This window comes from Dermatophagoides farinae, chromosome 7 (genome assembly GCF_024713945.1).
Source record: "Dermatophagoides farinae isolate YC_2012a chromosome 7, ASM2471394v1, whole genome shotgun sequence".
Classification (NCBI taxonomy): Eukaryota; Metazoa; Arthropoda; class Arachnida; order Sarcoptiformes; family Pyroglyphidae; genus Dermatophagoides; species Dermatophagoides farinae.
Genome location: NC_134683.1, coordinates 2,910,586 through 2,936,056, shown reverse-complemented (window position 1 = coordinate 2,936,056; position 25,471 = coordinate 2,910,586). Strand labels below are relative to the sequence as shown.

Sequence of the window (25,471 nt, the reverse complement as noted above, 5' to 3'; positions counted from 1 at the left end):
ACAGTGAATGTTCATTTTATGCTCGAAAAAAAAACTTGTCAACATCACATTGTCATATATATATATCGGTTGTTTTAGAATTTTTTTTTCTGAAAAAATCTATATAACGTGTGTGTGCGAACATGTGTGCACCTGTCAAAAAATATTTGTTATGACAAATAAGTTTATCGAAGAAATTTGAATTTAACAACAACAACAAAAAAAATGGTTCAACAACAAACAGAAAAAGAATCAACAACCATGGATTCATCAACATCTAATGGTGAAATATTTATAAATATTGAAATTCATATAAAATCAATTCAACGAATTCTGTTGCCAATGTCACAAAAGGTATTGAGAATTTATTCATTGTTAATACCAAAAAAAAAGAGAAAGATTTAGCCAAACTAACTAACCAACCAAATAAATGGATTCGAATATTCTTGGAATCACTTTATCCATCTGCATATATATGGATTATTTTTACGGTTTACACATACATAGTAGTAGTGGTAGTAGCAATAGTAGTGGTAGTGGCAGTAGTAGCAGTAATAATAACAAAAATCGAATGAAATTCATGAATTTGATTTATTTGATTCTGTAATTCTGATTTTTTTTTTGTATCTGTTCTCACTCATTCATGTGTGTTTTTTGTGAAACTTTTTTATCCAAATTCTTATATACATTAGTTTCATTCATCTTGTCTTTGTATATATAAAATGATGATAAAGTAAATAATGACAAAGTGAATTGAGAAATTGGAAAAAAAATGGAATTTTTTTTCCAATCTTGTTCGATTGATTATTATTGTGTCTCAAAATGAGTTTTTGTTGTGAATTTTCCTTATATTTTCTTTTTTTTTTTTTGTTCAATTATCAAAAGTTAATTCTTTTGAAGGATTCGATGATGATGAAAATCTTTTATTATTATTATCATCATCATCATTATCGAACTGTGTGTGTGTGTGTGCTTAACGGTTCGAATTACAGGCCTTGTTTTCAATGATATAGTGAATGTAAAGAAACCAAGAAAAAAAAAATTTTTTTTTCTAAAATTTTATCATCATCAACATTGTTGTTGTTGTTTGATGACAATGATGCTACAGAATTTTTTTTTTTCGCTAGTTCGTTCGTTCATCGATGTAATTTGAGATGGACATATCTTGATTCAACTTTGTCTGTTTGGGACCTAGAATATTTTTTTTTTTTTTTTTGTTGGCTTCTGAATTGAATAGGTCTTTCACATCATTATGATGCATCATCGTCATCGTCATCGTCATCATCATGAGAGAAACACAAAAACAAACCGAATAAATAGACAGACAGACAGAGAGAGAGAGAGAAGAGAAACATTAGAATGTTGACAATATTATTTCTGATTTTGACATTTTCTTTCTTCCTCACTTTATTTTCGATACATGTTTTGATGTTTGAATGGCTGGTGGGTGCATGAGTTTGTTGGTTGGTTGGTTGGTTGGTTGCATGTTCCCATCAGCAGTTGTCGGCTATTCGATACATGTGTGATGTGTTTATTTTTTTTTTTTTTGTTTTGTTTTGTTTCCTTTTCTGTCTGTATTTGTTTCAAAAAAAAAAATTTTTTTTTCTTCCTATTTCCATGTATTCTTAGTCCTCTTGTTTTACGATAAATTCTGAAAAAAATCTTCTTTTGATTAAGAATCTAATATAAATATAGACTATTTATATTGTCAATACTCTTATGTGTGTGTGTGTGTGTGTGAATTATCATCCAAATGAAAATGTTCACATTATTCAATGAATTAATTAATTAATTATATAGAATTTGCAATTACTTATTATATATTTAGTTTAAGTTTTTTATTTTGTTTTACTTCAGCAATAATTAATTAGCTGGAAAAAAAACATGGTTATCAATTATTTAATTGTTCAATAGTCAAAGTAAAAAATAAAAGAATAAAATCATTCAATAATAATGATAATGGCCAACAACAACAACAACAAATATTATGGAATGTTTTTTTTTTCTCATATTGATATTTCAAAATCATTTGATCATGTAAACATTCCTGGAAAATTTCCAGGAATTTTCTTTATTATAATTCAAAAAAAAAAAAAATTTCCCATTCCTGATCAGTTCGAAATAATAAATCCAAAAGTATTTGGTTGGGAAAAAAAATTCTTATTCGATTACAAAGAAAAAAATCCATAGGGAAATTTCATTATCATCAAGCCGGGTAAAGAAAAAAAAAACTCAACTCAACTCAACTCAATGATTTGAAGTCAAAAGTCAAATCAATAATCACGTTTAATAATAATAATATTCTTCTATATATTATCCACTTGAAGACGTTCCATTATTCAGAATTATTGAATTTTCTTGATGATATGATTCTTTCCTTTTGAATTTGTTATTATTCAACATTACCGATTGTGTGTGTGTGTGTGTGTGTACTTGAATTCACCAATGATGACAATAATAAGACGATGATATCGCAAAAAAAAACGAATGTGAACTATGCAATTAATGTTCACAATGTTTTGTTGTATTAATTCTTCGTCATTCAACAAAAAATAAATAACAAAACAGCACCAAACAAAAAAAAATTGACGATTCGATTGAGACTAACGATCGTAATAATAACAACAATGATGATGATGATGATGATAGTGTGCTCATATATTCACAACAGCCAACAAAAGACCAGAAAAAAAACCGATCGATTCAAACGAACAGAACAAAAAGAAAAAAAATATCCAGGCCAATTCGGTTCACTATACCAGAAAATTTTTAAGAAAACAAAAAAAAACCTACCATAGTGATCTAAAAATTTCATTATTTCATTGTATCATTTATGTATTTTAATGAAACAAAAAAAATAATAATAATAAAAAAGAATATTCCATTGTCAAAAGAGGACAGTTGATTTTTCTGAAATTTTGAGAATTTAAATTTTTTTTTGTATTTATCAAAAAAAAATTTTTTTCATATTTGTTCATGTAATGGATCGATCAGAATTCACCATAACCATGTGTGTGTGTGTGTGTGTTTGTATATATTGCTTTTAGGTTTTTTTCCAGAATATTGCTGTTGTTGTTGTTGTTGTTGTCTATGTTTGATGTAGATTCTTAGCATTCTAGTAGAATTAAAGATAGAAAAAATTGAGCCAGGAGAATTGAGATGACTATCTACAAATAAAAGGTGCATGTATGTGTGTGTGTGCGTCGGTTTTAAGAATGTATTATACTCGTAAAAAAATTGCTGTTTGGTGTGTTTTCATGTTCCATATTCTAGCAGCATATAAAATAGATGAAAACTTTTTATTTTCATGTTCCAGAAAACGGTAGAATTTTTCTGATGATGATGATGATGATGATTATGATGACGCCATAGCGCCCCGGTGTGCTTTTTTTTCGCATTTTTTTTTTGTTTTTGTTTTTGATTGCAAATTAAAACAGCAAAATTTTTCATCACCATCATCATCATTATCAGATGGAAAAAATCGTGATAATAAATGTCATAATTCAGTGAGATTCTAAAGATTTTATCTCAGGATACATACAATGAAAATGGTAGACAGAACAAAAAAATTACGTAACATTTTCTCACGATAAAGAAAAAAAATGAGAAAAGATAATTCAGTTTACCACCCCCTCCCCACCAGAATATTTTTTAGGATCTTGAAATGGGCTAATAAACGTATTTGTTTATGGATGTGTGTGTGTTGTTTCAATCGGAAATTCCTTGTTCATTGAAAAGATTCTACTCTAGAAACAAGAAAAAAGAATTGTAAATCCAATAAAAACAATTGGACAACGACGACGACGATGACAAAATATTTAAAATTCTCTGCTACTGCTATAAATCGGAATGCCAATGCATGTGCGTACAGTTATTTTTCGTTCATGTTTATCATTGGCTTATTGTCGGCATTTTTTTTTCTTTATTATTCTTTTTCATCATTTTATCGAAATATTCCTCTATTTTTTTCATCTCGTTCATTCCAATTCCATTCCATTAGATTACATTACATTTTATATGAAAGTTTTTTCCTTTCTCTCTTTCTCTTGCTAGTTATGTTCATTTCTATCCATTTACACAACAACAACAACAACAACAATTTTTTTTTCTCATTGGTAAACTCATTTGGACCCAGATGAAGTTCGGAAATGAAGAAAGAAATTGAGAGTAAAACAATTTGGCAGACAATTCTAATTTGCATGCATTGCTATAGTTGGTGAGGCAGTTCAAGCTCATTTATGTGTTGTTGTTGTTGCTGTTGTTGTTGTTGTTGCTGTTGTTGTTGTTGTTGTGCTGGTGTATGTTTGTATCTCATGCAATAACAACAACAACAACAACATCAACAATTTTGGATGGATATAACTACCATCATTTGAAAACATTGTTATAGTTTATCATATCATAGTACCAACAATAAACCAACCAAACGATCTAACGAACGACTACCACCACCAATTTACTAGAATACAAGAATCAGCAGCAGTAGCAGACGACGACGACGACGAATAGGGAGAAAAAACACAACAGAATTCGATTATTCCGTTATAACGGTGAACCTCTAGACCAGTGATTCTCAACCTTTTTTTTGTTGCGGCACACATTTTACGATTTCAAAATTTGGCGGCACACAAAGAAAAAGCACTGCGTAAAATAGATTATGATAATGATTTTAAATGTGCTAAATAAAATAATATATAATATGTACTACAAAAATAACAGTATGTAGTGTATTTGTTGTTAATTCGTTTATTCCAGTTCAGAATCGAGAAAATAACAAATCCAACCTAACACGATCAGTTCAGAATCGAGAAAATAACAAATCCAACCTAACACGAGCAGTTCAGATGGTTAGTTATTGGAATTAGTTACCAGAATTGGTTGGTTTCTATACCGTTTTTTAGATTCATTAAAAATTATTTTCAATGATGAATTGTGTTTTCCAAGATTCAGAGTTAAATAATGTTTGTTACATTTAATTAATTCGATATGTATCGGATGTTCTGCCATTGAAGATGAACTGGTCGTTTTAGTTTGGACTTGTTATTTTTTTGATTCTGAACTGGTCGTGTTAGGTTGGATTTATTTTCTTGATTTTGTACTGATCGTGTTAGGTCGGATTTGCCTTTTTCTCGATTGTGAATTTTGAATTCTGAACTGGTCGTGTTAGTTTGGACTTGCCATTTCTAGAATCTAGCACTTTTTGTAAAACATTGATTAATAAAAAATTGTTTAAAGAAGAATTGCTTTTATTTGTTTGTTTAATTATACTTATTTTTCCTATGTTGGTTCCACTACAAACAATTCGCACAACTATTAATAGATATTTGACTAATCGAAGTACATGTTTTTGATTCAGGATTACCATAATATTCAAATGTATCAAAACAAAAAATATTTTCATTTTATTAAATCTAAAATTTGGCGGCACAATCTTAGAATTTCGCGGCACACAAAAGTGCCGCGGCACAGTGGTTGAGAATGACTGCTCTAGACACACAGAATACTGCAGAGAGAGTAGAAGCTTATTTATTAAAAGAATTCAAAGACGCATGTTTATTTAGCTGTATGCGTGTGTGTGTGTGTGTGTGTGATGCGTGTGTTTTATTCTAGATTCAAATATTGAACCAGAATAATCCAAGACAGTACCATGAAAAGACCTCGACACACACACACACACACATACACACTAACACACATGAACAGAATTCTAGGTCGTCGTTTTTGGATTCTTCATGAATTCAATACAATTCTGTTTCATTCATTCTGATTATCATTGCCTTGTTGTTGTTGTTGTTGTTGTCGTTGTCGTTGGTGTTATTTCATTTCAGCTAGGATTTTGAACCACTTCAATTTTGCTTCTTCGTATTTTTCTTTTTTTTCCTGTGTGTGGGTGTCCTGTTTTATTTGTATCTTGTTGTTTTTGTTTTTGTTTAAATCATCATCATCATCATCATCATCATTTTCGTCATCACCACCAACATTGAATCGTATGATCTATGTGTGTGTGTTTGTGTATGTTTTATGTTTTGTGTGCATGTGATCTCACCATGATTTGTTCCATTTGATTCGTGTTCCAAGGAATTTTTTTTCATAGAAAAATTTAAAAAATCATTCTGTCCAATTTTAAATGTGCGTGTGTGTGGTTTTCGATTCCTTGGAATCGAATGATTGAAATCATCAAACTATTAACAAAAAAATGATTTGATCTACCAGTGTTGACGTTATTGAAAGTGGGCGTCATTGTTGTTGATGATGATGATGATGATAATAATGTTTACCGGTAAATAATTATAATGCTGAAGATAATGATCAATGACGGTGGTGGTCAACATATATTTCCACTTGAATAACTAACTATTAAACAAAAATATAATCAAAGAAAAAAAAAATTTTGAAACTTTTATCGATCACATACGGAAACCCATCATCATCATCATCATTGAAATCGGAATCGAAAGAAAAAAAAAATTTTTTTTTTTATTTGGAGTCAATTTCATTTGACTTGAATTCATCATCGACACACTTATTCATATCGATCGATTCATAGATGATGATGATTATTATCATTATGATGATGTAGTGTGATGATAACAGCCAAACAAGAGTAAAAAAGAATTTCAAATTGAATTCTCTCGCCAGTTTCACCATGATGATGATGATGATGATGATGATCAATCAAGCATACAAACAATTTTCAAACTTAAAGTGAATCAAAAAGAAAAAAAAATCGAAGAGAAAATGATGCATAACCAGTAGTGTGGATGGGAAATTTTTTTTTTGAAATTGAAATCTTTACCATATTTTGATTAGATATAGAAATTTTTACTTTTTTTTATACATGAATATAATATATACATGTCATCAATACATATATATATGATATACATTCAAAATAGAAGAGAAAAAAAAATTCGTATCGAACCATTCATTATTACTAGAGAGAGAGTCGATGTCGTATTCTTGATGAATTTTCATTTTTTTTTTCGTTTCCCAATTCTATACAATCAAATATATATATTCCTCTTTATCATTTTTTTTTTTTTTTTTGGTTCCGTGTTCACATTCAAAGAAAATACCGACGAACTTTTTTTTTCTCTCTCTCTCTATCACGATCCATTTTTTTTTATTTCGTTCTTGTGTGTGTGTTTTTTGTTGTTGTTGTTGAATGAAAAATGGGAAAAAAAACGCAAATATTCTAATTATTCTTGTTCGTGATCTACTACTCTTGTGGTGGTATTCATTCATTTATTCTGCGACCATTTTTTTTTTAAATATTTTATTTGATCAATTGAACCAATTGTTAAATGTTAACGTGTGCTATATATATATATGTTGTGAATTATATGATTCTTATTTAGCTCCTATGCATTTATTATTCATTTTGGAATCGACATTTTTTTCGCTCTCTCTCTCCATATATCGACCAATTATATTTGCATATTTTTAGGCTATTTTCATGATTTATTGTATTGTATTTTGGCAATAATAATGTCATTCAATGATGATAATGTAATCTGATGTGATTCTGTTCAATTCAAGAATTTGTTTTTTTCCACTTTTCTTTCTCTTCAAAATAATCGGCCATTAAAATCAAGAAGAATCAAAAGGAAAAAAATTGTTTATTCGATTCCAATGATTGACAATTTTACTTTCACTCAACTTTTCATTCAAGTGGTCAGTGATTCTTTTGCTTCTTCTTATTCTGTGTGTGTGTGTGTGTGTGTGTGTGTGTGTGTGTGTGTGTGTGTGTGAATCATATATGGTTTCATTATCATCATCACCACCATCATATCAGATTATTTTCTCTTTTTGATTCATCTTCCACTTCTAAGTTATTTTCTGTTTTTCCAAAAAAAAAAATAAACATAAAAACCAGATTCTTGATTCTATGTCATCATCATTGCCGTTGTTCATTGTAATAAGCATACTTTTTTGATAAAAGATTTTTTTATTTCTGCCGAAATTGCTTGTTTATGATTCAACTCATAAAGAACTTTTTGATGATTCAATAAAGAAAGAAAATTGAAACAATCAAACGGACGAAAAAAAAAAAAAAAAAAAAAAATAAAAGAAAACGACCAAAGTACCAATACACGAATTCAATCCAGGCCAAACAAAGCCTAGCCATAATATTCTTGTGTTGTTGTGTTCAATGAAGAAAATCTCAATGAAATTAAAGTTTAGTTTGCAGTCACTATATATATAAGAAATGCAATAAAAAAAAATATGAACCAAAAAAAAAAGAAAAAAAAATGATTAATTGTCTACAATGAGTCGATGAGTTAAAAACAACAACAACAACAACAACAACAACAACAAAAAACAACTACAAAGATCAACCAACAAACTAATGACAACGAACAAAACTAAATAAAAAAAATGATGATGATCACAAAGATCAAGATCATTGTACGAAGATCATCATTTACAATCAACTAGAATTTCTTATCATTTTATTCGTGTTGTTGTGTGTGTGTGTTTTTGTCATCCTCATCATCGTAATAATTCTGTGTGTGTGTGTGTGTAAATGCTTAGCCTGTATATCGAATTCTTGTTGTTGTTGTGTTTCATATGATAAGGAATAATTATGAGCTAAAAATGTTTTTGCCTTGATAACAAGAACAAGAACAACAACAACAACAACAAAAATTCTGGCCATTTACTATCGATTCTATCTATCTAGATCTAGATTTGGTTCATATGAAAAACACACACGCACACCTACAACATTCATATATCTGGAATGAAAGGAGAAAAAAAAACATGTAAAAAGCAATACACAACGACCTTAACAACAACAAAATTAATGAGGCAATAAATAATAATTTTTCAATGAAAACAACAACAACAACAACAAGAATAAATAATCAAGATTCTTATCATCGATGTGGTATGTGTTAACCAGATGAACATAAAAAAAAATTCATATCTATCGTTCAAATATCGATAGATCATCATCAACAACACCAACATCATCATCATCATCATCCGGGTGGAATGTAATCATGTAATCGATTGTTGTCGATATCATAGATGAATTTCATCTTATGATGAGAACTTGATATGTAACTTTTGTTGTGTATGTGTGTGTGTGTTTTCATTACAAATAAACGCCCGGTGAATACTCGAAAATAAAAAAAAAACATCAAACAACATGAAGAAGAAAAAAAATGATATTATGTAAAGAATATATATAAATTATAGCCAAAAAAAAAAATCTTGTTTTTCGGCAAGCAGGTTGTTTCTTCTACAATTTTTTCTTCACTACACGCCTTTTATTGGCCTTTTTTTGTTCATTGAAAACAACAAACAAAAACAATAAATTAACCGCCCATAATCAAATTCATTCCGATTTGAGTATTGAAGTTTGATTATCATCAAATTGAATCACAAATCAATGACAATGTCAACAACGATAACTATCGCTGCGATTCAATTCAATTTCAATACAATTCTTCATTTTATCTGAATCTTAAAATTCTTTTCTTTATTCAATCCGGAAAAAAAGAAGAAAGAAAGAAAGAAAATGATACTATTTATCCACGAGAAACGAAAAGATTCTTACTGATGGATGAGAAGAAAAAGACCGATATGATATGATGATGATGATAATGATGATGATGGAGAAGAAGAGAAAAAAAAGAAAAGAACCGATATCTTTGTTTCGATTTGTCATCATGAATGATTACAAATGATGATAATGGTTATCATCATTATATATATAGAAACAATCATCAATAATAAATAAATATATGACATAATCATCATCATCATCATCATAATCATTTGTCTTTCTTTTTTTCATTTTTTTTCGATGACAAACAAGAAAAAACAGAAATAGAAATGTAAACGAAACAATGAAAAATGGAACAAAACAAACAAACAAAATGAAACTGAAATTCTTCTTGACAATAATCACACAATAACCTAAAGATATGATGACGATGATGATGATGATCAATAACAAGAATAATGATGGAAATTAATCATAAAAGTAAAAAGAAAAAAATTTTTTTTGCCTCCATTTTATCATAAATATGTCCAAATATAATTGATCTGGAAGTAAAATTGCATCAATCACCCATATATATACACATACCACTCACCACTCACACACACACATATCGATAAAGATCTGGTTCATCAAATGATTCAATTCGTTCGTTTGTTATTTGGTGATATATTATCATTCATTCTGGATTTTGTGTTTGTTGTTTGTCTGTGTTGTTGTTGTCGATTCCATTTTTTATAGTAAAATAATAATTCCCAATATTATCGGCTGTCAGTATTTCTACAAAAATTTTCATTTCTTAAAATCTCTCTTCTTTCTCTCTATATACATCTTTAATCTTCTTTCATCTAATTCATTGAACTATGTAATTTCATCATTTTTTTTCATCATCAACATTGATATAATTCTTAAAGCCTATGCGTGCGTGTGTGTGTGTGTTTGTGAGCGAGAAAAAAAAAGTGCCATCTTCATCATTATCTCCTTTTTAAAATTATTTTCAACTTTGTATGTGTGTGTGTGTCTGCGTCTGTGTACATTATGTGATTCGTTCATCCGGATTTATTTGGATTATCAAAAACATAACCGGAACAATACACACACACACACACACACACACACACAACATCGCACACAAATATATACTGAGAATAAACAACGATGCAACGACGTCATAGTCATCGAGTAAGTTTGAAAACAAACAAACAAAAAAATTGATTTTAGATTATTCTTTTGGTTTAAATTTCAAATTTTTTTTTTCAATTTAAAAAATAAGCATCCATTTCTATGATCAGACGACAATAAATTATACAGATGACAATAAAATTTTAGATTTAAATTTGATTCAGAATTCTGAATTTTTTTTTTTATTCGAAAATTTGTATTGTTTGTAAGGTTCGTTGAGTTTCGTTGTGATTCAATCCAATGCGTCAATCAATCTTTTCTCTCTCTTTCCCTCGCTTTTTTTTTGTTCGATTTTTATTCAATTCAATTTGATTCATTTCATTGGGTTTCATTTCATGTCATTACAAGACATTCAGAAAGATTATTTGTCCACTGTATTCTTTCTTTGAATTTTTTTTGTTGTTGTTGTTGTTGTTGTTGTATATTCTCATTGTCATTTGTGTGCCCATTTTCATTGTCCTCGGGTCGATTTTTTCGTTTTTGTTTTCTTTTTCCATTCATTTTTGGTTCACAATTCATTCATTCATTCAAAACAAAACAAAACAAAAAAGGAAAAACATCAACATTCATGAATTCATTCAGACTGTCTTTCTGTTATTTTTTTTTTTTTTTTTGGTTTTTATTTTTGCTTTTTGAATTTCGGTTCGATTTTTTTTGCCCTCGTCTCTCTCTCTCTCTCTCTCTCTCTCTGTCGTTCGATTATCATACACACAAAATGTCTTTGTTCAGCTTCCTTATTACTCTTCCTTTGTCTATAAATTTCATCTATAAATCTCAATCAATTTCTCCATCATTTTATTCGTAGAATATACACAAATAATCGAGAGAAAACTTTCGACCATTCATAGCATAAAATTCGGCTTTTTTTTCCTCTGTTTTGTTCAGAATTCTAAATACAAACATCAAATATAACGAAAAAAGAATAGAACAAAGAAAAAATTGGAAAAAAAATATCAATGATGATGAGACAAATGAATTATCGGCAAAAAAAAACTGAATGTTGTTGTTGTTGTTGTTTTTTTTGACAATTTCATTTCATTCTTTTTTTTGTGTCATATTATCATTGTTTCCATTTGTTCATGTTTTTTTTTGCATTCACTAGAATCAGTTTTGCCTGATTGATTCAAAAAAAAGAGAAAGAATTTTTTGTCCATTTTTTTCTGTCTTGTGTTATTATTGAATTTCGAAAGTCGAAATTTACTTGATTGGAATTTAGAATTTATTCATTTTTTTGCCACCACTTTTCAAATGGCTTTTCTCCTCTTGAATGAAAAGTTTCAGAATTCTATTCTACATTGATAATAGTAAATTGTGCATAAATTTTATTTTTTGTATGATTGACTTGTTGGCTGTCAAAATAAAATAAAATGAAAAATTTGGAATTTACATCCGAGTTCTTGATATTGGTTCATTTTGCAAATTCTTTATTCTGATATTTTTGATGTTCAATTCATATTCTTCATCAACATATATTCGTAGGATAAAATTCATGTTTAGACGTGCATGTCATGTCAATTCTGTTTGGGCTTTGAACAGAATTAAAATGAACTTAACCACGATAGAATCATGAATTTGAATCCAATGTGGAATGAGAAAAAAAAAATGCAAAACCTTTTTGATGGATTTAAGGTACAAATGCCAGAATAAAAAATATGGTTTGAAATCCGGAATCAGGAACAAAAATGAACAAAAAAAAAGAAAAGAAAAGAAAATCGATTGCAAATTTTACACAAACACACACACACGTTTCTTTCCATAGGAAATGAAAGTGGAACGATGAATGAATTCAGAATTGATAGAAAAAAACCCTTCAAATTAGCTTCCATATACTCAACTCATACTTATATTTCAATATAATATCAGTCTGATGATTTTTTTTGTTCCAGTGAATTTTTTGTGTGTGTGTGTGCATTTTCAAATTTGTTATCATGATCATCATTGCCATTTGAATCAAGCGAATTTAATCGCATGTCAAGGTATTCAAGAATCTATGAAAAACCTTGGTTAGTTTTTACTCAATTAATGGGAAAAAAAGCTCGTTTTTTCGCTTTTGTGTGCGTTCATCAGCATTCGTTCACAATTTGAACATTCAAAATTCTATGGACGTTCAGATAAAACAAAAGCATGAGCAAAAATTTAACAAAAACTAAACAAAACAAAACCAAAAAAAACATGTTTGAAAAAAACCACAGGAATTCTTTTTTATATGTTAATCATTAGTATAATCATTGAATGCAGAATTGTCATTTTCGATTTCGTTTGTGGTGGTTGGTTGTTTTTTCCTATTTGATCTGAATGATCTGACTCACATATCACATACGCACACACACACATTCGCCAATTATTCCCATCATCATCATCATCATTATTTTTTTCCATTCTAAATGCAATTCATTATTGTATAAAGGGAAAAAAACGAAGAATCACCTTTTTTTCCAATTTCATTTTATATTGTCATTATCATAATGCTATATGCATGCAGAACATTGAGAATTAAAAAAAAAAGAAAAATTGCTGCATATCAACAAAAATGGAAAAAAAATTTCCATATTTCCATCAATCTATTGGTTTCAAGATAGATAGGAAATTTGATTTGAATTTTTTTTTTTTACTTAGAAATTTTTCATTGACATTCTGTAGCCTCAAGTGGAAACAAACAAACAAAAAAAAAAGAAAAAAATCAATCGAAATTTTCATAGAAAAAAATTTCATCCATTTCCATTACAATTTCTTCAATTTGATTGATTTTTTTTTCTATTTTTAAAATCACATTTATTTATTTATTTATTATAGATTTCTTCATTCGCCAAATTACGTGAAAGACCAATTCGTAATGATAAACAATTACGTGCAATTGTTCGTGTTGGACAATCGGTCAATTTTGCTGTCGAACGTTTTGCATCCGTTGGTGAAGCAATAGCTGATGATAATCCAGAAATTCGTAATGAAATGTATGATGCATGTAAAGATGCCCGTACAGCTGGTGCATTGATTGAACAGTTATGTAGTTTAACGGCACCAAGTCTTCGTGGTATTGGTGGTAATTGTGGCACGATTATCGATCCAACCAGTGGTAGTTCAATTATTCCTATTGTCGATACAGTTTATCACCATCATCATCATCATCATCATTATCATCATGATACGACAACAGCCACAGCGGCAACAACAACAACAACAAATAGTGAAGAATCAATACGTACACATGCTGATCGTCAAGCAATGGCAAGAGCGGCACGTGCATTATTATCATCCGTCACAAGAGTATTATTGGTTGCCGATACAGTTGTTGTCAAACAAATTGTTGCAAGTAAAGATAGGGTAAGTGTACCAGAATATGAGCATCAAATTGATGAGAAAAAAATGAATTTCAAAATTCAAATAAAAATAAAATCTCTCTTTATTCTGAACAAATTAACTGAATAAATGTCACCATATTTGTTAGGTTTCAATGTCATTGAATCGTTTAGAAAATGTTGCAAATTTTACAGAATTTGTCAAAGCATTTTCACATTTTGGCATGGAAATGGTTGAATTGGCACATTTAACAAGCGATCGACAAAATGTATGTTTGATAAATCCAATTCAGTGAATGTGTTTGGATTCCCATTCAATTTCTAAATTTGCAAACATGTTTTTATGTCAATTTCCATGGTGACAATTTAATTTATTCATTTTATGTCATAAATAGGATTTAAAAAATGAAAAACGTCGTGCACAAATGACTGCCGCTCGTAAAACATTAGAAAGATCGACAATGATGTTGTTGACTACATCAAAAGTTTGTCTTAGACATCCTGATTGTCAAACGGCTCGTGAAAATCGTGATACCGTATTTGCTCAAATGCGTCGTGCAATGGATCTAATACATTTTGTTGTAAAAGAAGGTATTGTTACCTATCAATCGAAATCATCATCAACATCGATAGCTGTTGCGGCAGCTGCTGCAGCCGCTGCTCATGCTGCGGCAGCGGCGGCCGTAGCAGCATCTGGAACATCATCATCATCATCACCACATCCTTATCATCGGCCAACATCATCATCATCGAATGCAACAACAGTAACATCATCATCAACATCAGCATTACATTTACCATTCGATCCGCACAATGAAGCCCTATTATATGGGTATGATTATCTACAACAACAACAACGTGCTCAACAACAACAACGGTGTTCATCAAGGGATATGTTTTCCATACCAAAATATCAACGTCGTGGCCAATTACATCGTGTTCAACGTACTATACCTGGTAATTCATTTGTATTAGCCGTAGAATCAACATTACGATGGCTACATGAACAATTGGATGCATGTCCAACAATTGTAAATTTTTTACAAAGAATCTGTGAATTATCCGATCTGGCACAAATGGGCCAAATGACTAGCCACGTTAAAGAACAGATAATGTTCGCATTGGATGCTGCCATTGAACGTACTCAGGATTTTACCGATTCAGCATATACAAATCATGATCATCGTGAACAAATATTAATGTTATGCGATCAACTTCGTGCCGAAGTCGAAGCCTTTTTTCGAGCTGTTGTTTGTTTTGTAAGTTTTTCTCTTTATTCATTGCGTTTACTAAAACAAAAACAAAAAAAAATTCATTTCACTAAAATTTGCTGAATATTTGCTAAATGATAATAATTACTTTTCAACAATAGAGCCCGAAAAGAATATTCTTTCTGTCTATGCGAATTTTATCATTTGAATAATGATGCCTAAGTTCAAATTTCAATTTCAATAATGAATCACTGAATTAAATTGAAACCATCTATTTGCGTGTGTCTGTGTGTGTGTTTTTGTGATAGGAGGTGGGAGGGGGCCTAAATAAGTGATAAAACTGTTTCACCGTTTTCAATTTTTATTCTTGTGCGTTTAGTTAAATGATGAAAAATTCGTGGAAAGAAAAAAAAACGTCTGGAAAAAAATTGAATCGAAAGAATAAAATAAAATTGATCAAATTCCATAAAATGGAGAATGTAAAAAAAAATTTCATAATAGTCGTCTCATTGAAACAAATGATGATGATAATAATGATGATGATGATGAGAATCGCAAAATTTATAATCGATAAAAACGAAAGATGAGATTTGGCCATTTTAGGGTTATGATGATGAAAGAAATGATGAAACACACAATGATGTCTATTGGGTCCAATTTTTTTTCTATTTTTCACCAAATTGATCTGGTTTTCATAGTAAGTGATGACGATGTACAGTGCTTTTGTTGAAAAAAAATTGGAATTTTTTTTTATATGACGTCAATGATCGACGACCAAATATTATTACAGAATCATCATTATTGTTAGCGATATACTGCTAAGTACACACAGTTTTGTGTTGGTTCGATTGTTAAAGGCAATATGAGCCAATAGAATCCCGGATCACAGGGTCCTGGATTTTTCTTTTCTATTTTTTTTTTGGCTTTCGTCAAATCTTTTTTTTTCTGTTGTTGTTTCTTTCATTTTATTTTACCCTCGGCCATCATCATAATAATTCCTATTAATTTTCTCTCTCATTTATTGGATTTCATTTCATACTTAGATCGAATATAAGTCAAAGCAGAAACAAAAAATGATTACAATGAGAATCTCTTCGAATAGTAGTGAGAAATCTAAAAAAAATCAGTAAAGTTGAGCACAAAAATTTTGATGTTTTCTTGATTTGTTTGTTTTTGCCCATAGTTTTTGGTGCTGTTGTTGTTGTGTTTAACATTCGGCTTCCAGTGTAGAACAATATATCGATAATGATGATGAACGTTAAATTTGCAATTTGGAATTTGTTTGATCAAAATCAGCTATTGTGACAAATAGAAAAAAAAACAAATGAAATTCGCTAAAGAAAAAATCAGAATCTTTATTACCGAAAAAAAATTGTCCATTATTTTCGATTTGTTCTTATTGCAGTTGTTGTTGTTGTTTTATAGAATCGTGACGAATCATTTTTCTTTATATTTCAAGAATTTGCTGATGCAATGATGACTAGATATAAAAATTCTGATTTTTTTTTATACACCAAATCAATCATAATTCCAATTTTTTGATGTGAAAACAATCGATTAATTAATCGATTGTCGATTGTATCGATGAATCTAATTGTCACGATTCTTATTTTTATTTTTTCATGTTTTTTTTATGGCCACTATATATCGATATGATGTAGAATTTCAATCTCAAAAGAATTCTGCTTTTGTTCTGGAGTTTTTTTTCTGGGCCAGCTGATTTATTATATCAAGTTATGATCATCTATAGATCATCGATCTTGATTATATATTTATTATTGTTCAATATCGTCGTTGTCCTGTGTTCCAAAATATATATCGGGCATTTCACGTATATGGATCCGAAAAACTTTTTATTCTTTTTTTTTTATTCCGGAACTTATTTTCTTGTGAAAATCATTACAACAAACAAAATTTTGATGCTCAGTTATTTTATTTTTTTTTTTTGTTATGAAATTCAAACATTCACCGGAATTAACTTGAATTCGATGATGATGATTATGATGATGATGGTATGAGAAAGAAAAACGAACTGCTTCCACACTCATCTACACCATTTTCAATATAATGAAAAAAAAATTCATCAAAAAAAAAAATGTTCAGTATGTCAAATGAACGAAAAGAAAAACTTTTAGGATTTTCCAGTTGTTCGAATAATTTAAACTTTTTTCTTATCAATTTTTTTTTTTTTGCTGTATTTCAAAATAATAATAATAATTACAATACCATTTAGCATCAATACTGGTTTGACCTAAATTCATTTGATCATTTCAAATGAACGAGAAATTGAATTTGAAAACCAATTTCTATCTATCTATCTCTCTCTACACACACAGACAAATTTCAATCTGATTTCGAGCAAATTTATTCTTCTGATCATCATCATCATCATCATCATCAGTAGTGTGTATTTTACCGAATAAAGAATTTTCATTCTCGAATCGACATTGTGAAAATGAAATTAAAATTCTTAAAATTTCATTTTCATCTCCGCCCATATCAAACATAGATGAATGGGAAATATTTCGGTTTCCGTCCGTAATGTGAATAGGATGGGCACTCGCACTCGCACTTGCACCCGAACCCGCACACACACAATGGCAAATGATAAAAACAAATAATAAATGAATGGATAGGTTAGTTAACTCGAGGAGAGAAAAAAAAATGTAACCATTGCTAAAAACTTAACTGATAAGGCCCCTAAAGCTAAGCGGGTAAAAATTCATTTCATTTCTATTTTTTTTTCTCCGATTCACAAATCCAATTTTTTTTTTTTTTTTTTTTGGTGTGCGAGAAACTCATTTTTTCCGCACACACACACACCATTCGTTTATCATGTACGAAAATGGTTCGGTTACTTTTTCGTTGTATCTATATTTTATTTTTTTTTTGTATCCATAACCATTTTTTTTTTCGTTGGTGAGATATGAAATTTTTCTTTTTTTTTTGGGGTGTATTTTCAGTTTGTTGAATTCTTTCGGTTTTTTTTATCTTTATCTCTTGAGTCCTTGTTGTTGTTGTTGCTGGGATCTAATTGAATTTGTTATTATTGTTGTTGTTGTTGTTTATTTCTCAAGAGTTTTGCTTCTTGTATCAGTAGGCCGTATACTTTTTTTTGTTTTGTTTCTCTTCATTCCACATTCATCACAATCGTTATGATGATCGAAATGATGATAAATGAAATGATGATGATGATGATAGAAATAAAAACGTTTCTATCTCTCTATGTTTTTTTATGTTGAGCTTTCGAATCAAGATTAACAAAATTCTTTCAATGAAATTCTCGAATAGAAAACAATGACAACAAAGGCAGCAGCAGCAGCAACAACAACAAAAACAAATCCTATAATATTAATAGTTTTTCCAGGCTTTTAAATATTCTGTATGTGTGTGTGTGTATGTATCACTAGGGAAACAGACTGTTTCCCCTGAAATATTATCATGTTGATGATTCTTGATGGAATCAAATTGGTATTGATCGAATAGATTATTATTGAATTGAATGAATAGATAGTTGGTTTCGTTCGGTTTAAATTCAGATGTAACTGTTGCAAAAAAAAAAAAAAAAAAAAATACAACGTTGTTCAATGCAATTGATTCATTCATATTACTTCTATGGTCTTAATTCAGTAGAATATTCAACCAGAATATTCTTTCAACCACCCCACAACATAAACAACTTGAATGACAAAAACAAGAAAATGAATGAAAACAAAAATTATTAATTAATTTATTATTATTAATATTAACCTAAAATTATGATGATGACATTGTTGTTGTTGTTGTTGTTGGCGTTGTCGTTTTTATTTCATCCTTATCTATGGATCATGTGTATTATTATGTATATTATGGGCCAGAAATAATATATAACATGTCGACGACCATAACATGACCAACCCAGAAACAATGACAATTATGATGATGATGATGATGATGATGACATTATATAACTCATTTAGGTGGTGGTTGGTTGGTTGTTGTTGTTGTGAGAATGAATTTTTTTTTTGCATTCATATCCAACCAAAATAATAAAGAATGCAAAGGCACCATGGTTATAATGATGATGATGATGATGATGATTCAATCAAAAATTTTTATCCATTCTATTGGATAAAAATTTACTGAATCGATTTTTTTGTGATTGAAATGATTCATAATCATATTGAATTGAATTCTAAATGACTATGATGATGATGATGATGATGACAAATAATTTAGGTTATTGGTCCATTTGTGCCAAATTTCGCTTTCTATTATTTTCAGAATTTCTTCTCATTTCCATTATTTGTGGTTTTTATTCTTGTTTTTTTTTTATATTCCATCCAGTTTTTTGAACGGTAAATCACATGGTATACCATTATTATTATTGGTGGTTATGATTGAGCCAATTTATTATTATTGGCAATGGTGATGATGATGGTGGCTGGTTGAATGAGTTTTTGATCTACCATCGTTTTGATTATTATTAGCCATACCATAGTCTATGAACAAAAAAATTTCAATGGATAATTTGATTGTTCATACATAGAAAAAGAGAAATGACATCGTAATCATGCCATTTCTTTTAATCAGAGACCTAGATTTTTTGTCTTTTTTTTGTACCTTCATATTATCATTATTTTAATATAATCTTTATATGGTTCATATTATTTAATTATGGTTCATATTCGATATATATACAAAGATAAAGAATGAGAATCAAGAATTTTAGAAGCTAGAATTATGATAATAATAATTATACTTATAATTATAATGATGATGATGATGATAATAATAATCTACAGCAAGATTTCATTGTAAATGAACAAGTTGATTGTTAATTAAAAATTCAATCAGAATTTGTCCTGATTTATAGATAATGATGATTCTGCTTTATTGTCATTAATTGAACATTAAAGCTAATAGAAATTCGTTAATACAATATAGCTAAATACCGACAGTTTTATTCTATTCTGAACATCATAGATTCGAGAATTTATTCGTTTGAACTTTTTTTCTCCACTGTCGAATCTGGAAAAAAAACGGTAACCATTATTTTTTTGGTTGGTTGGTTGAATATTTTTTTTGTTTCATTTACATTTTTTTTTTTTTTTTTTTGGTTTGTAAATTTTGTGAATTCTGGCCATTCAACCGGAAAAAAAGAAAGAAAAAAAAATGATACATACAAGAATAAGAAGTAAAATTCTGAGTTTATGTCTTGTATTAATTTGTCTGTAAAAAAAAAAATTTTTTTTTGTTTAAATTTGTCTTGGCCAAGTCGTGTGTGTATTGGTCTGGAATCCAGACTCTGGATCAAATTTTTATTCTATTCACATACTACACACACACACGACGACAACAACAACAACAACAACAAATCCTGTTCATCTTAATCTTTCTTTTTCTACACATCCACAATAAATGATTCAATTAATAAATTTACATCTAAAATTGAAAATTTTCAATCCTCATCAAAATATTAGAGTCATGTATGTAAAATATGTGAAAGATTCTGGTGTTCTGGGTTTGTTTTTGTATTTGTTTGTATTTGTTTTTGTTTGTTTGTTCTGGTCTTGTTAACCAACAACAACAATGACAATCAGTGTGGAACATGAGAGAAAAAAAAATTGATGTTTTGTATATATGTAACAAAATTTTATTGGCATTCAATTCTGTACTGTACTATATTCTGGTTTTGGTCTAGAGAATTTATTGTCACATTGTTTTTTGTTTGTATATGTTGACTGTGAACAATATATTGTGTCAACTGTTAATTAAATTATTAACATTGACCATATTTCTCTCTTTGTCTTGAGTTTTTGTGGTTATTTTGTTGGACATTGGTTTTGGTTATTCTGATAACACTCATTCATTCATAATTTTTTTTTACGTCCAAGTGTTCATTTGGTTAACAATATTAGCTGTGTATGTGTGTGTCATTAGTGGGTAGATAACTGATGAAAAGAATGATTGAATTCTTGCACACAAACGTTTGTTTGTCTACCAATAACAATCTAGAAAAAAAAACCAAAAAATAGATTGTATGAGTAAAAAGAAATTGATCTATTCTTATTATATGTTGTTTATGCACTTACCTCGGTGCAAATTAATGTTCGTCGATTCAGCATAAACAATCATCAACTTTAATAAGAATTGTATGTGTGTGTGTATGCGTTTTTATCATGACAAAATATGGTTAAATGAACAACAACAACAAAAAAGAAAAGAATTTTCACAGAAAGAATTCAAAAAGACTTTATACAGAATTTTTACTTTCTCTATCTTTCTCAGCAGGATTTATAATTTTCCAAGCCATATGTGTGTAATAATTAATAAGGAATTTATTTGTAAACAAAAAAACAAAAACGACATTTATTAACGCCCCACATATTTTGTAATGAAAGAGAGAATAGATAATGCAATTGTTGTTGTTTTTTTTGTCTTAAGTGTAACACATAAAAATAACAACAATGAAACAATGGTAAAAAAGAAAAAGTCGAAAATGTTGACCAAAAACACACACATAAAAAGACATTTGTTCCAATATTTGTAAGCAAAAAAAAAACAAAAAGTTTTTTATATCGTTTTTATATGAGTTCTGTAGTTCAGAACAACAAACGAAATTAAACAATGCAATAAAAAAAACTATTGTTCTCCATCATCATCATCATCATTGTGCTGCTTTATATAAATTATCACCATAATACCGAAATTGTAATTGTTTTTTTCTTCTTCCTATTCCATTTTCTAATTCTTTGGAGTTAAAATTCGGATATATCATCTTAAATTTATTTTTCTTTCCTTTTTCTTTGGGTTCTATTATATAGTTTTGGTTATCCAAACTTTTTTTCTGGCTCATTATGGTTATTTTTTTTTGTTTTGTTTTCACATCAACAACAACAACAACAAACGAATCCAAAACCATTCGACATAAAATTTATGTCATAAATGTTTGTTTGTCGCCATAATAAACAAAATATTATACAATTGCACAAACATTAAGCTATAATTTGTTGTTGTTGTTGATCTTTTTTAATCGTTTCTTTTTTTCCAACTTTTATGACAATCATCATCATCATCATCATATAATTATTATTATTGAATAATTTATTCTTTTATTCTGTTTTTTTTAGGACGATTCCTGTTTCAATACAACCACAGTGATCGGTGATGAATTTGAACAATTCATTGTACAGATAACGAATCTATCTAATGAACTGAAATGCAAGGTAAGTTGTATTCGATTTTGATGTTTTCGCAGCCGCCCATCCCCCGTATATATCTCCCTCCACTATATTTCGCTGTCATGTGTCATATTAACGATCAATAATTTATAAACAAATTGAATTGCAATTTTTTATTTTTGTTTTTCTATACTTTCTTTTTTTTGGTTTTTTTACACACGGTGAACGATTTTGTTTTTTTTTGGGTCTGGAATTTTGTCGATCGATCGAATTCATACATATATATATATTATATATGCGTGTTTGTGTTTGTTTGGGTGTCTGTGCATATTTTGTGTCTTGGTTGTGTTTTCTTTATATCGATTTCAACAAACGATTCTTTTTTTTCTTGGTTGAATAATAATGATGATAAAAAAAATAGCTACAAAATGTTGCCATAGAACAAGCGGATGAACTATTTAGACATCATACGTCATCAATCGACCTGCCAGTATTGCTCAAAGGTTCAGCAATCGACTGTGATCATGAACAAATCGATGAACTTATTGAACAATTTCGTGAACATTCCGATCATGTTCAAGAGGTTTGTCGACTACTGTTTCATATATCACCAACTGCATCATTACAAGTGACCGCTGGCCATACAGAAACATCAATAGAAATACATGGTGAACAATTGCTTACAGCATTACATACATTATTACTATATTCGAATAGTAAAATTGTCAAAGAAAATTATGAAGTATTTGCTGATGTTTGGTCCACATTGATTGGTGATATTTCACAAATAATGCGTGATGTAAGTGACTTTCTTCGTGAACAACATGAACGTCAACCACCTCCACTTCCTATACCGCCTGTTCCACCTTCTGTTTCGCAACAACAACAACAACAACAATCATCACCATTACCATCATCATCGATGGGACGATTAGCTCCACCCGTAGCTACAAGGCCAATATTATCATCACCATCATTAGCTACGGCTCCAATTTCAATGAAAGGAGGTGTACCGGCTTATGGTTATTTAGAACCGGGTAAAGAACCAATACCAATGACTGGTGATACCGCCGGTGCCGATATGTATGGTGTGGCTGCAATGCCTGGTGCAGCTGCTGCCATACCGGATGCAGAAGATCCGGTTGCAGTTTCTGCCGCTGCTGCTGCTGCCGCTGCTAGTAGTGGTGGTGGTGGCGGTGGTGCTGGTGTTGTTCCTCGTCCGACAAATGTACAGATCAATCCGGAAGTTGAAGTATATGAGATTGAAAAATCATCTGCACCATCGGTTGATTTAGATGATAATGATATTGTACGAAAAGCTAAAGCAATGTCATCAATGGCAATGTCAATGTTTCAATTTACTCGTGGTGAAGGTGAATTGAAAACGACACAAGATTTATTCACTCAAGCGGAATTTTTTGCCGAAGAAGCGAATAAATTGTACAAAATCGTTAGACATTTTACCTATCAGGTATGTGTGAATGAATTTTTTTGGTTTTATAAATGAAAAAAAAAAGAAAAATTCTTTTTTCAACAAATAAGCAAGAATTTTTTTTTCGTACGCCAACTTTCATTTTCATAGCTTCATTATTGAATCAATGAAGCCTACTATTACGCCTGACTTGACTTTGAATTTACTTTACTATTTTTTTTTTAAATTTTATTTTATCAACAAAAATGATTTAGATTCCAACTGGTGCACCAAAAAAAGAGCTTTTGGATTGTATCGATCAGGTGCCAACTTATGTACAGCAATTACAATTTGCCGTTAAAAATGTAACCGTTGGTAAGACAGCTACTTTCACTAAAGTTGATAATGTTATACAAGAAACGAAAAATCTAATGTCAGTTATAACTAATGTTGTGAGCGCTTGCCTTAATTGTGCCAACAAGGTTTGTTTTCACCAATGATTGATTCATTTTCATTGAATTACTTTTTCTATTTTTTTTTCAAATATATATAGCATAATTTGGATATGCAAGGTGCATTACGTACACGTGCACGTACCTTATCACCATCATATCGACAGGATACCGAAATGTTTTTTGAAGGTGGTGCAATGTCCAAAGGTGGCGTTGCATCATCTGATCCAGACATCTGACAATTCGGTATGGGCCGTAGAGCCCTAAAAGCTTCGGGTGAAGGAGATGCGCGTCGAACACGCGTTTCTTTTTTACTCTTTTAGGGTCAAAATCCAGACGAGATTAGTGCAAATTTATACACAATATGATATAATATTTTATAGTAGTTTTAATATTAGTAATAAAATTTAAACGAATTAGGAAAATAAAAAAAAACATTCAACAAAACCAATCACACACACACACATACATCACTTTCAACCATTATTCATCGATCAATTGATTCTCAGAATTATTTATCATCATTAAGATTTGGATTTGTAAAAAAAAAATAAAATTAATGAAAACAAATATCTACCATCAATCTAACCTGAATATATCCACAAGCAAAAATAAACATTCCATGGAAATCTATTGATAATCATTCATCATTACTGTAAAGATATCCGTATTCTTGTTGAATTCGTATTCGTTAACAATCAACAACAAACCATCAATCAGGATTGCCATCTTGAATCAAATTTGCATCGTCATTTTCACGTATGTTACAATCACACATACATACACAAACAAAGATCCATGAACTGACACAGTTTTTTTTCCATTACATTTCAACATCACATACCATTCTGTCACATCTCAAACAAAAAGGATTTATTTCAGCGTTTTTTTTTGTTTTGTTTTGTCATTCCAGAATTTTTCTTTTTTTTGAGAATAACAAGAAAAAACAAAGGAACGAAAGAGAAAGAAAAACAAAAAAAATCAGACAACCACAGAATCCCATTAATAATTAGATGGTGAAATTTTCAAATTTTAATTTTAGTGATTTTTTTTTTGGTTTCGAAACAATTTTTTCCAGTTTTTTTTTCTCATTTTCATTCAAATATTCCTTCATTAGGTTGTCGCTCCGGGTGATCATTTTTTTCTGTTCTTCATTATTTTGCATATCTACATACCTTTAACTGTGGATTTTCTATGTATTCTATGATTCCTAAATGCTACACCATAGAATCGTAATCGGATAAGAATCAGAATATCCTTTGTTGT

At 29.6% G+C, this 25,471-nt stretch overlaps 1 protein-coding gene across 3 annotated transcripts; it reads left to right on the top strand.

Moving 5' to 3' along the window:
- Positions 1 to 248: 248 nt before the first annotated feature.
- On the top strand, positions 249 to 24,640 carry alpha-Catr (alpha-catenin related). Of its 3 annotated transcripts, XM_075733039.1 has the most exons (9): positions 5,649 to 6,259; positions 7,812 to 10,672; positions 13,466 to 13,993; positions 14,118 to 14,237; positions 14,364 to 15,227; positions 22,292 to 22,387; positions 22,764 to 23,813; positions 24,029 to 24,235; positions 24,307 to 24,640. In XM_075733039.1, the coding sequence occupies exons 2-9, from the start codon at positions 10,649 to 10,651 to the stop codon at positions 24,442 to 24,444; spliced, it is 3,027 nt and encodes a 1,008-aa protein (XP_075589154.1). In that variant the 5' UTR covers positions 5,649 to 6,259; positions 7,812 to 10,648; the 3' UTR covers positions 24,445 to 24,640. The 3 variants fall into 3 exon arrangements, with proteins under 3 accessions (XP_046916899.2, XP_046916901.2, XP_075589154.1); XM_047060943.2 differs by lacking the exons at positions 5,649 to 6,259; positions 7,812 to 10,672 and adding an exon at positions 249 to 333; XM_047060945.2 differs by having other exon boundaries at positions 5,612 to 10,672.
- The last annotated feature ends 831 nt before the right edge of the window (positions 24,641 to 25,471 follow it).

Coding starts and splice junctions, on each gene's coding strand:
- alpha-Catr (XM_047060945.2), top strand. CDS start 10,649: ATGCAACGACGTCATAGTCATCGA. Junction 13,994..14,117: donor TTGTTGCAAGTAAAGATAGG/GTAAGTGTACCA, acceptor CATATTTGTTAG/GTTTCAATGTCATTGAATCG. Junction 15,228..22,291: donor TTCGAGCTGTTGTTTGTTTT/GTAAGTTTTTCT, acceptor TGTTTTTTTTAG/GACGATTCCTGTTTCAATAC.